The sequence below is a fragment of the Phodopus roborovskii genome, unplaced genomic scaffold, assembly GCF_943737965.1.
Source record: "Phodopus roborovskii unplaced genomic scaffold, PHOROB, whole genome shotgun sequence".
NCBI lineage: Eukaryota > Metazoa > Chordata > Mammalia > Rodentia > Cricetidae > Phodopus > Phodopus roborovskii.
In genome coordinates, this window is record NW_026126546.1 from 5,591,492 (window position 1) to 5,604,373 (window position 12,882).

A 12,882-nucleotide genomic window follows, 5' to 3' on the forward strand; every position below is an offset into this window, starting at 1 on the left:
ATTGCAGCTCTTTGCTTATCTTGTGTAAGCGTCGCTTATAACACCATGAGCAGAGCAGCCGCCACTACTTAAGGTCCGTTTCTTATAACCACTGTGGAGTGCATATGGTTTGCTTGTGATACCTGCTATGTGTGTGTGTGTTCTCTTCCTGTTGCCTGTCTTGCTGAGACCCGTGTGCTCTGTTTCAGGGCTGCAGCCTTAGACCCCAGCAGTGTGGGATGTGGAACCTGACCCATGACCCCTGTGTGCTTTTCATTTCAGGAACTGTACTGTGGCACCATGGAAACCTTCCAAAAGTTTGTGGACACTCTGTTCCTGAAGACGCTCCCAGAAGTGAGCCGTCTCCCTGTGGCAGAATGTGAGGCTCTGCAGCGACAGGTTCAGGAGCAGGCAGCGAGGCAGCTGGGGCAGGTGGACCGATTTCGCAGACGGCAATGGGAACTCCTATGTGACCTCTTGGAACAGGACAGGCGGGTGTGTCACCTGGGTCCTGCTGTGCTGGGCATTTGAGACTTAGGGTGAGGGGTTTCAGACCTCTTAGAGACACTACAGGGATGTGCTTCAAACATCTGATGATGCTTCCAGTGCTAGAGTGCTTGCTGAGCATGCTCAAGGCCCCAGGGTGATACCCAGTGCCCCAAGGAAACAAAGTCATGACTGCCAAGCTTCCCCAACAGTCACAGGGTCAGGAAGGTATGAGGTGGAAGGCAGTGAAGCAGAGGACAGGAGACAGCGCAGCACTGTGGCTGCAGAAACAGGGAGGGGCTGGGAGAAGCAGGAGGGCTGGAGTTAAAGGAGACTGGTAGACAGCGTGAGCAGAGGTTGGAATGGTGGGCTGGGGAGCCTGAGCACACAGCAGCCTTTGGAAGCTGGAGCAAGCAACGAATCACAGGCCAGGGGGATGGAAGTCTGAGCTGCAGGGCCTCTGTTAAGACCTGTGCTCCATCTGGTGGCACCCTAAGTACAGGCTCTGAAGGCTCCAGGCTGGTGGAGACAGCTTGTTAAAATTCAGGAGACCGAGAAAGGACTCTTAATGACGGAGGAGGTCTTGTTGCAGCACGGTCTTGCTGGCCGAGATGAAAGCCTTCCTTCTGATCACATGAAATTACCTAGGAGGACTGTGGGCACAAGCAAAGATGTTAAGAGGATGGGGAAGAAAAGGGACTTGGTAAAACAAATAAACGGGGTGTAGCAGCTTCCTGCGTTTCTGGCCCTCTGAGCACAGGTGTGGCTGGAGGAGTGTGTGCTGTCCACGGTGCTGCAGAGGCAGCTGCAGGATCACCAGGGGAGCATCATCCACGAGGTCCTGAGCCGCTTCACTGGCCTCTCTGAAGAGTGAGTGTGAGCCCTGAAGGATGGGCCCTGTCTGTGTGAGACTCTGGGCTAACCTCAGTGTGTTAACCTACAACGTGGGCGCGCCGGCTGGCCCCTGCCTTCCCTTGATAGTAAAAATGTACCATTTCAGTTTCCTTCTCTGGAAAGCGGTGCCAATGAAACCTGTTTCACAGCATTCTGTTTGGTAGGGACTTTTTGGAATAGCTCTTGTGAAGTGAATTTATATGCATTGGGTTTGAGTACAATTCCAGATGTAGGGTTAAGTTTGCAGTTTTATTTCTGTGACTGCACACAGTCCAGATGTTGGAAACGTCTGTCATCACAGAGATCCCTTGTGTACTTTTACAGTCACTGTTTATCAATCAACTGTATATCCTTGTGCACACTTCTATTGTCCATGCTGCACCATTTTTCTGTTTGGAGAAAATATTTTTTTCCTTGTTTTCTGGGGGAAAAGAGACAGATATTCTTTTTTTAGTTACCCATCCTTTCCCAAGAAAATGAGTTATGTAGGTATTAGGTGTTCGGCCATAGTAGAGGTGGATACAGAGGCAGGGGTGTGGCTGTGGTAGATGTGGGCACAGAAGCGTGGGTTGGCATGGCTGCAGGTGTGTGGCTGTTGTGGTAGATGGAACAGGAGCAGGTATGTGGCTTTGACAGTGTTTGGTACAGGAAGTGGGTGGCTCTGGCAGCATGTGTCATGGCCGCAGGCATGTGGTTTTTGTGGACAGGTGTGTCTGCTGTACATTATAAACAAAGCATCAGCCCCTTTGCCTGGCTTTGGGTTGTGTTTGACCCACTGGCGTGGGGACTCAAGCTTTAAATGTGTTCAGGATTCATGTATGAAAAAGAACAGGGCATGTGAAGGATGTGGTTGGATGTCACCAGGCGGGTGGTGGGATGATTACGTCCCATTCTTCCTATAGGTGTGACCCCTCAGTGTTTCACTGGCCCAGGGCGTCCTGGAGCTCTGACCAGCCTTGCTGTCTCCCACAGGTCCACGCGAGGCATCCTGCAGGGCCATGAGCTGCTGCTGTACTCTGCTCTGCGCAGGCTGGCCCTCCGAGGTATCACCCTCACTGTCCTGGCTCATATGAGGCTGTCTGGGAAGAAGAGGCTCCTGCAGGAGCTGCGCGAGCAGCTGGCTCTGGAGCAGGGAGCATCCCCGTGCCTGGAGGAGCATCAGTGGCAGCTGCTCAGAGCCCTGGTGAGAACACAGTGTGGTCCCCACAAAACACTACCCAGAAGTGTTCCATTAGTCCTGCTTGTCACATTAGGATCCCAACACTCCAGGAGTTTACAGAGGAGTGTGACAGGAGGCACAGTTTGGGACTGACTCCCAGGGCCTCATTGCCTCCCAGGATGGGAACCCGAGGGCTGAGGTCAAGGTAGGGCAGGGCAGGCCTCCCCCAAGACTTTGTCCCTTGGCTTACAAACACATTTACTCTTGTATGCTCACAATGGTCATCTGTCTGTGTGTATTCAGATCCTCACCTCATTTGAGGATGACTTCAGGTACCCTGGAGGGGAACCCAAGCTCCCAAGCCTTCTACATTAATCTCTGGTGCCCCATGTCCATGCTGTTCAATGCTGAAATCTTGAGATTGGAAATTAAATTGAGGGGACATGGCCCAGCTCATAAAGGCAGGAACATAAGTGACTCTGAGGAAGCACACATATGTAAGGGATTCCAGGGAAGGTGACAGGGAGGAGATTCCACCAGGGATCTGAGTGAAGTCTCAGGGAGGACGGGGCAGGCGGCACATGGGCGGTGGGAAGAAGTCCTTGCTCTGTGGAGATTTGAACAAGTTGGAGTAGTTGACAATCAGCAGAGCTGAATCCCTTCATGAATCTCCTTCATGGATCTCCTAAGCCCTAAGCTACAGGAGCTGCGATGGCTTCCATCCTGCCGGAGACACGGCCTCAGTCTCTAGCTCCTCCTTAAAGGGAACAAGCCGGTTACTTCTCTAGCTCCAGTTCCCAGCTCCCCCATCTCTCTGCCCTAAGCAGAGACAGCCCCAAGTTCCTGATCCCCTCACCTGATCCCATCTCTCTGTCCCTGGCCCCATGTGCCCTGACACAGCTTCTATAATGTCCCCATGGTTGGATCTGATCTCGTCCTGGCTCTGCTGTTTATCTTTTAGAAAGCCCTCAATTTCTCTGAGCCTCTGAGACCTTGTCAGTCCTAGTACTCAGGCCTCACTGTGTTTGAGAAGAATGAACAAGGCCCTCCTCATGTGAGGGTCTGTGGCTCACACCGAGCACCCGGCTGGTGCTCATTAAATGTCTTTGGATGAGCGCGGGAACTATGGGCAGACACCTAGGCTCATCCTCAGGGCTAGTGTTTCAAGTCTAGAATCTGCCCACACTTAAGTTTCCCCAACCCTCAGGCCAGCACAAGGCCCAGCCATTCTGGACAGGGGTAGCATGTCTGTCCCTATAGGAGGCACGGGTCCTGGAGGAGGTGGCCAGACTGGAAGATGAGGCACAGCAGACGGGCCTGCGACTCCAGCAGCAGCTGCTTGCAGAGGCTCGGGAAGCAGGGCAGCTGCTACAGTTGCACTCAGAGCGAGCCATTGGACAGGCATTGCTGGTTCACGCAAGGAATATGGCCAGCAAGGGCCGGAGCAGGGACAAGGAAGACTTCAAGGTGAGAGCCAGGCCCTGTCCCTTGACACCAAGGGGCAGGAAGAATGGTGTTTTTCCTGCCTCCCTTTGAGCTTCCAGCCAAGAATCAACCAGCCCACCACAGAGGCCCCGAGCTGTGTCCTGGTTCTGTGGCAGCCCAAGGCACACCTGGCTGGCTTCTCTGGACACTGCCCACTGCACAGCAAAGCCAGATCCCAGCTGAGAGGTGTGGCTTTCCATGAGGCTTTGTGGACAGACCCCGATGGCCTCCTGATCCACAGAGCTCAACTTGGTTATGTTGGCAGTAGTTTGCTGTTTCTGTTGCCAAGGCTAAATGTCAGTGGTCAAAATAGTGAGAGCAGCCATGTGAGTATGGTACATCTGGCCTTCTCCCTCAGATTTCACACGGCCCAGGCTGGATCCCCTTTCCCGTTGTACAGATGGGAAGACCTGATTTCTTATTGTTCAAAAGACACACAAAAAGCATGGTGGGTAGTGAGTGGCAGGAATTAACCTGGAGCCATGTCTCAGCTCATCTCAGTTGCCCACCCTATACATCCTTGATTACTCACTGGATCCATGAGGTGAGAGAGGTCTGACTGAGGCAGAGGACCATGGTGTCTGTGGCCCAGCAAACACAATGTACAGCCTGGCAGGATGATGGAAGTGATAGAGTGTCTCACCCATTAAGACTTTGTGCTAATGTTCAGGAAGGAAATAACCCAAACCCCAGCAGGCTTCGCTGACGTCACATCTTATTGACCAGGACTAGATCAAAGCCATCATCTTGGCCATCCTTGTCAAAGGAAAGGAAGATTATCATGACCGGCTTAAACTGGCCATGCTCAACCTGCCTGTGTCCTGGCCACTCCGTGTTTGGGAGAGGGTGGGGACTATGATGCAGGCAGGTGCTCTACCTGTGACTTCTCGGGTGTCCCCGTCTCTCCTGCTTACCACAGAGGACGCTAGTGGAGACGGTGGTAGAGAGCGTGTATGTGACCAGCACCAGTGCCAGCCGCCTCGTGCAGGCATATTACCAGCGTATCGGGAAGCTTCTGCAAGTCCATGAGGAGCAAGTACTGCAGCGTCTGAAGACCCTGCAAGGTAGGTGTCTCCCCAGCTAGAGGCCAGTGCTGGCTTTGCAAGAGTAGAGTCTGTGTGGCCCACCTGGAGGAATCTAAAATTCGCTTTCACACGTGTATGTGAGTGCGTGTGTGTATACACGCGCGTGCGCACGCGTGCATGTGCACGAGCATGTGTGAATGTGTATGTTTCCCCTTTTGACTCAAAAGCCTTTGTAAAGAGTGCTGAAAGATCATGTGTATACAAGACAGTAAGTCTAAATGGTTTCTGGGAAGTATCTGAGATGGATGCTTACAGGGCCTGCTGAGAAACGGAAGTTGATCCCTCTTTGAGCTTCCTGCTAGCCAAAGAGATATGGTAACCATGAGTAACAGATGCCTGGCAGAGCTCCTGAGACCCCGAGAATTTTCATCTCGGGGCTCCTATAGCTAATCACCTCCCACCACACCTGTGGTGCAGTGGCTGCCAGCCGCCCTTCCCACAACAACACTAAATAACACCTGAAGCCCCGACAGGGTTTTCCTAATTTCCTGCCTCCTTGTACAAGGGTCAGCTCGCACACTTTACTGCATTCCCCCTGGATGGCCTGGGATTGAGCCCCAGGTGGAGGAACGGGAGGAGGGTCCTGGAGTACCCTCTCTGGCATGACTCAGGAATCTACCAGTGGCTGTAGGTTCCCCATCACAGTTTATCAGAGAGATTGAAGCTTGCTCAGAAGGAGACGCTTGCACATCCCTGCAGGGCACTTAGTACCAGGGCTTGTCATCTCCCCACACCAGGCCTGGGCTTGCCGTCTGCAGGGTAGGACTGGACTCGCCCTCTTCCTATCCTCTGAGCTCTGGCAGCCCGTTCTGCTCTCAGCTTTGCTGTGGGAATGGGACATGGGCTTCTCTTATACACTGTGGCAAGCCCTCTCTTTGGAAAGGACTGCTTCCCTAAGGACCAGGGAGCAGGAAACCTGTTCGTGCTTTGCTGATAAATTCCCCTCTGTGCATGGTGGCAGCTCAGGCCCAGCCAGGTCAGCAGCTGCTGGGCACCACACCACCAGCAAAGTGCAGAAACCTGTGTCCCCTAAAACTACTCCCTGAGTGTTAGGCTATTTAACAGAGGGGCACCTCCAAGAGGGTTGCCTGTCATCTGTGGTCAAACATGGATTCCCAAGTAAAAGCGGCACTATAGTAATTATGCAACAGACAACACTCTCAGCCAGGGGCAGCCCAGCATTTTACTTTAAATAATAATAATAAATAATGTTACAGTTTTTCTGAGTAGGTAACTCTGCAAATAAGAAAGAATTGCTGGCAGTGAGTGTGAGACCAAGGCCAGATGCCCGTTCCTAAAAGTGCTCACACTAGCGTCCGAGACCCACATAGCCCCAGCTCAGCTCACCCAGCCTTTCTCCCGCTGTGTGCCTCTGACTCTGTGGCCCCCTCTTCCTGTAGAAGCTTGCTTGCCATTTTTCCTTGCTCCTGACAGGGGACTAGAGGGGAGCCATGGGTGTTTGTGTATCGGCTTTCCCAGCTCTGGTGCTCAGGACAGGCTATGAGAGCAGGTGTGTCATGCTAACCCCTTGCCCGGACCCCCAGCTTCACCCCAGGCCTAGAAGAGTCCACCTTCCAAAAGCAAACCTTGATTGCTTTGTGTCTGTGGTTCCAGATGAGAGAGTCAACGCTTACAAGCTGTGGAAAAAACAAGAGTTCAATGGCCCACCACCATCAGGGAGCCAGACAGCATCACCGAGGAGCCAGGCAGCAGACACCCATGGAGCAACCCAGGCCGTGCAGCAGAGGTGGGGGGCTCAGGGTTATCTGTGGGGTCCCTGCACGGGTGCACTGCACTCTACATGCTGGGCTTGGGATCCTGCATGGTTTGCCTGTTGATGCAGATGTCTTCTGCCTCACAGACAGCTCTGAATCCTCTCGTTCATATCTTGGGCTCCCTAGGAGCCAGCCTTGAGGTGAGAATTTGTGTGAAACTGATGGAGAGAGAGAGAGAGAGAGAGAGAGAGAGAGAGAGAGAGAGAGAGAGAGAGAGAGAGGTTTATGTGTGTATGTGTATGTGTAAGTGCAGGTATGTGTGCCAATCCAGGGATAACCTCAACTCTTGTTCCTCGGGAACAAGATTTTACCAGCATCCCACTGGCCTGGAGCCTGCCAAGGAAGCTAACTGGCCAGGGAACCCTAGAGATGCGCCTTTCTCCTCCTCATCACTGGGATTTCAAGCATGCCCCATCACACTCGACTTTTATATTTACTCGTTTATTCATTCATTGTTTTCCAAGAAACTCCCTCTGTAGAGCAGGTGGCCTTGAACCCGCAGAGATCTCCCTGCCTCCACCTCCCAAGTGCTGGGATTTAAGGCATGCACCACCACCACCACCAGGCCGCCTTGTATTTATTTATTTATCGTAATGTGGAGTTTAAGGCTCAAACTCAAGCTCTCATGCTAGCACTTAACCGACCGAGCCAACCCCCCAGCCCCAGTTATATGTTGTTAACCTGGGGATTGAAGGGGAAGAGTGTGCGAGAGGCTTATTTTGTGGCAATGCCCATCTCCACTTCCACAGGCTCAGCAGCCTTCATTCGCCTGCTGTCTTGCTGACCGGTGGGTCAGAGTCGGGTTAGCTTATCTGGCTGCTGTCAGTGCTGCAGGGCTAGAGTCAGTGGCCACTCAGCCGGACTGTTCCTGCAGGGCCATGCGGAGTGTGGCTCCCAGGTTTCCTGACAGCAAAGGTCATCTAAATCCAGGTGGGCCAAGTTGCTGCTGAGGCCGGGCTGAAGTGGCCCTGGGGGCACCTGCTCTGTGCCTGGCCACAAGCTGTGCCTGGGACACTTCTTGCCTGTCTTGAAGTGAGTCTTCGGAGTAGGCTGTAAAACACATGCTACTGTGTTGGGAAATGGCACCTTCAACTGCAGAGAAGCCCGGGCATGGCCAGAGCTTCTACCACTGAGAGCAACATAACCCAGCAGTCACATTGGAGAGGGATCACTCACACATAACAGAGTTGGTCCCAGCCTTAGTAGGCTATCTGAGTCAACAAGGACCATAGCCCTACTGAACCAAATCCCATGCCCTACTTAGAGTCCCCTGCCTGAGGGTTGGCAGCCATCAGCAGGTAACCACTGCTAAGCTTCGAGGTCCAGGCTTGCCCCATCCTTCCTGAAGTCATTAGACCATGGCCCAGCAGTTCTTAGATTTCAGGTTACAAAGGTATAGTTGGCTTTGCTGTTAAATGTAGAGGTTCCATACCTTCACCCCCCCACCTTGAAATTTAGCAGAGGTACTCACACACCTATACTTACTAGAACACTGTCCACAGTGCACATGGTAAAAAATCAGCCCGGAGGTCCATCAGTGGATAAATGGGTGAAGCAAATGTGATGAATAGAGATAAGTATACATGAACAAGTATCATTGACCCTTTAAATGACATGGCATGTCATTTACAAGTGATCACTATGTTAAGTTAGATCAGTAACTGTCTGGCCAGAAGTACTTTAGTAAGAAAAAAAAAAGAATAAATAGATGGATAATGGGTGGGTAGATAGATCATGAGTGGCTGGAACATGGATAGATGGATAGATGAATAATGGATAAATGGATGAAGGATCATGGATGGGTTGATAGACCATGGCTGGTTAGGATCGTGGATGGATGTATATGGAGGGGTTGATGGACAGAATGGAGATGAATAGGAAAAATGGATCATGGATAGATAGATGATAAATGGGTCATAGATGGGTTGATGGACCATGGCTTATTAGATAGATCATGGGTAGGTGGAGATGGATAAGTGGAAGGATGGATGGATAGATGGATCATGGATGGATGATTTTGTCTTATAGGATGACTAGAAATGTACAGGCCAAATGCAATGAAGCAAGGAAAGGTATTCCAGCAGCCTAGAGAGCATGAAGCAGAGGCGAGGTGATGTTCTTATGCCTTATGTACCCCAAGACAGCTGCCTATTGATGCTAAAAGTGACTTCTGCCTTTGGATCTAGTCAGCCTTTCTGAAAATTGCCCCCAAAGATGGAAAGGAGGAAAATAGCAGTCTTGGAGTACAGGCCAGGAATAGATGTCACTGTTTGCAGAGGGCCAGGGCATGGTCTGCTGAAGAGGGAGAGAGGGAAGGGGTCTACCCCCAAGAGAGAAGGCAGTGAGTGCTCTCAGTGAGGGACCTGGCCTCTGCCCAACCCCTCTTCCTACTTCTCAGAATGAATAGGCTGCCACATTAAGGTTTATTAAGGTTTTCTCAGACACTGTCCCCAGGAAATGAGCCTCCTTAGTGGCCGCTGGTCCTTTCATGGGGACCTCTCTCCTTAGGTAAGAGTGTCTGCTCATGAGAAGATGCCAGTGTACATCTCCAAGTCCCCACCTAGCCATCTTCTGACTTTGCTTCTGTCCTGCTGATGTCTCTAAGCTTTCCTAGGAATCTAAGTCCAGTGCTACGCAGATTCCTTAACCTTCCCCATGCTTTATGGGCATGTAGTCTCGGCGTCAGAGCTGGACTATCAGGACAGTGTGGCTGTGGTAAGTCACACGTTTTCCTGGCTCCTCTCCAGACTCCGGGGCACAAGTGCAAAGGAGGGCCACAAGTCCTGGGTGTCGCATTCTTTCAGAAGGGTCCTGTAGGGACCTACTGGCCTAGGATTCCAATGGTGTTGACCCATCCCTTCACACCACCAGGATGCTGTCGCAGCAGAAGAAGTTCCTGGCCCAGTTCACCCAGCACCAGCAGGGCCGCCTGAACTCTCAAAAGCAGAAGGCACAAGAGTTCGACCAGCTCGAAGCCCAGCTTGAGACCCAGCTGCAGGTAGTTTGGGAGATGCGTTACTAGAGGCAATGGCATAGTGTACAAGGAAGCGGCCATACCTGGGCTTACAGCCAGCCGCCCAGGCCACTGGGGAAAAGCCCTTGCCCCACTCCAGACCTCCACCTCTGCACCTCTCTCTGTCCATGGCAACTCTGGCTCCCTGAGTTCCATCGACCATCATGGTGTGCCTTCCTGAGGGAAGCATGAGCTCCTTGGGGACAGCAGGGCACAGCGGAGCAGCCCACCTGCCCATGGCTTTGGAAGTAGTAAAGGGTTCTGGGCAGTAGTAAAGGGTGTTGGCGCTGCCATCTCTACCTCTGATGGTAACTAAGGCTCACACTACAGGTAGAGCATTCAGGGAAACTCTGCTCTCAGGTATAAAGTGGACACTTAAGCACACACACACACACACACACACACACACACGTCCCAGCCTGGAGGACTATGAGGTGTGATTGTACCCCAAAGTATCTTCCTTAAAAATATCAGGGGGTGGCAGATGACTTAAAACAAAATCAAAGCATGACAGGATGGCTCAGTAGGTACAAAGGGCTTGCTGCTCACGCCTGGACCTGCACCCCATCCCCAGAACACATGGTGGAGGGAAAGAGCTGACTTCCAGAAGCTGTCCTGTGACCACCATGTGTGCAGTGTAGCATGCACACACACACACACACACACACACACACACACACACACACACACACCCCTACTACTACTATTACAAACAGAGAAATAAAATATAAAAGAACAAAATCAAAACTTCAGAATGAAGGCATGTGACGGTGATTTGGCCTTTTCCGTGTCTATCAGACCAGGGGTCCTGTAAATGATGAGCTTTTGTTCCCAGGGGTCCATTGCTGATGGTAGCTGGCCTGAGAGCTCTCAACATGCTCTCAGAACAACCGAGGGGGTGGCTGCTATGCTCCTCACTACAGATAGGGAGGCTGAGGCTAGAAAAGCATGGCTTCTGGGTCTCCTGGCAGCTGTACACTGGAGTGGGGCAGAGCTGGCACTTGGCAGGGACTGAGCCCCAAAGTGTCCTTGTTTGCGGACAGGGCTATGAGACAGGAGAGAGGACCCAGGTGTCTAGAGGAGCACCCTTCTCCATGCCTCTGTTCTGGTCCTGACCTACTTGGAAAGTCTTCTTCCACACTGGGATGTGGGATGTAGTCACCAGCCATCCCCCACAGTGTAAAGCTTGAACTCAGTGTGTGTGTGGGGGGGGCTCAGAGGTGAGGGGCAGGGAGGCACACTGACCCTCTTCCATTTGTCTATCAGGAAGCTGAGCAGACCTTTATCTCAGAGCTGGCAACACTGGCCCGAGTGCCCCTTACTGATAGCAAGTCCTTCTCCAACAAGCGAGGACTTCCAGGTAAGTTTCTGCACTGTAGTGCTGTAGCGGGACGGGCTCTGAATCTAGAAGAGTGGATGCGACCCCACTCTTCTGTAGCCTTGGGTGTTCTGCATGGCTTCTCTGGGCTTCCCTACTCTCTGTAACTGAGCATGCCACCATCCCAGTTCCTGGCTCCACTACTCAATGGCCTCATCTTAGTCTCATCTCTTCTTTCCCATCTGTAAAATGGGAAATGACACCTCTTCCCCTGCCAGAGATATGTTAGGAACAGCATAAGCTGGTGTCATCTGGTTCTGGCAGTGATTGACAGGTGTTGCACACATAATCTCAGGCCAGTGCCTGCTCTCTGTCCTCTACCTCTCCTGTTTTCTGTATCCTGCATGCTATGGGTAAAGCAGAAACAGAGCCTGGTGTGCCCAGTTCCATCCCAGCTCTAGAGGCTGTGGGCTGTGGGAAACACTTCACTCCATGATGTTCCGCTTGTTTAGAAGTGATGTGGGTAAGATGGGTACAAAGCCCACCTGCCCACCAAGGTTGCTTATAAATCATGGAGGCAGGAAGCACCATCTGAAACCACAGTCATCCTGGGCCTGTCTGTCTTTTAGAGAAGCCAGTAAGGACCAAAAGAAAGAAGCCCCCACCTCGGGAGAGAGAGGACCTGGGGCCACCCAACAATGATCACCGGCCTTGACAGACCATGCCAAAGGACCACTCAGGTGTGAAGGGTCCCAGCCCACTGCCTTCCTCCTATCTTTCTAGCAAGTGCCTGAAGTCTGGGAGTGACCTTTCTCAGGGTACTCACATGAGGCCCAGGAAATACTGGGAATATAGTTTGACAACGGTGGGCAGGGAGGGACCATAACAGGCCTGCGTTGCTGGGAACTCTCATGTGGATCAGCTCTGGGGCTACTGGGTCTTCTCCTCTGGTGCTGGGTGTCTTCTGCCTGGCATTTACATATCACATCCACCTGGAAGTTTCACTTCTTCCAGCTGGATGGTCCTGCATCCATAGTGCAACTTTCATCACCTCCCATCCATGTCCACAGCACCAGAAGGCTGGGTCAGCAGAGCAGCGAAGCTGGTGATGGAGAGAACTCAAGGAATATGTTGCAGAAACGAAGCAATCTGTAGTTGGAGCCCTGCTGAGATGGACCTGATGTGCACCTCACTACATCCGTGGCTGAGGCTATGTGTTTTGGGGACAGACGCCGGAGGCCAGTCTTGAGAGAGGGGGATGTCATCTGCCTTAGTGAAGACAGTAGCACCAAGTGCCTGGGGTGACTGGAGGTGATGGAGACATGCCTTGGAGAGCCTCAGCTTCTGCCATGGTACACTTTTCTTGATTACTTCCTCCCTCAGGAAGTCCCTCTACCCTGCCCTGCAGCCTCACAGAGTCCTGGTGCTGCCCAATGGCCTCTGATTCCCAGCATCTCCATGAAGTCCTGCCTGTCAGGGTCTCAGCATCGCTGGTATTTTCTGAGCCTGAAGCCACTGTCTCGGCCTTCAATGCTCCACAGTCATCTCCTGTCCCTGGCATTGGCTGCCAGTGTCCCAACCAGGACCAACTTTTGGCCTTGGTATTTCTCTTTGGGCTCAGATAGCCCTGGTACCTGGTCACTCAAGGATGTCTGAGTCTCAGAGTCAATGTCCTTGGCACAGCCAAG

At 52.2% G+C, this 12,882-nt stretch overlaps 1 protein-coding gene across 2 annotated transcripts in view; it reads left to right on the plus strand.

The window, feature by feature from the left end:
• Evc (EvC ciliary complex subunit 1) overlaps positions 1-11,928 on the plus strand; it is a 34,462-nt gene extending 22,534 nt beyond the window's left edge. For both annotated transcript variants that reach the window (XM_051200255.1, XM_051200256.1), the window contains 9 exons: positions 262-474; positions 1,226-1,335; positions 2,332-2,542; positions 3,779-3,985; positions 4,923-5,067; positions 6,703-6,835; positions 9,735-9,861; positions 11,143-11,236; positions 11,824-11,928. In XM_051200255.1, coding sequence (XP_051056212.1) covers positions 262-474; positions 1,226-1,335; positions 2,332-2,542; positions 3,779-3,985; positions 4,923-5,067; positions 6,703-6,835; positions 9,735-9,861; positions 11,143-11,236; positions 11,824-11,909 — 1,326 coding nt within the window. In that variant the 3' untranslated portion in view covers positions 11,910-11,928. The remainder of the gene's footprint in view (positions 1-261; positions 475-1,225; positions 1,336-2,331; positions 2,543-3,778; positions 3,986-4,922; positions 5,068-6,702; positions 6,836-9,734; positions 9,862-11,142; positions 11,237-11,823) is intronic.
• The last annotated feature ends 954 nt before the right edge of the window (positions 11,929-12,882 follow it).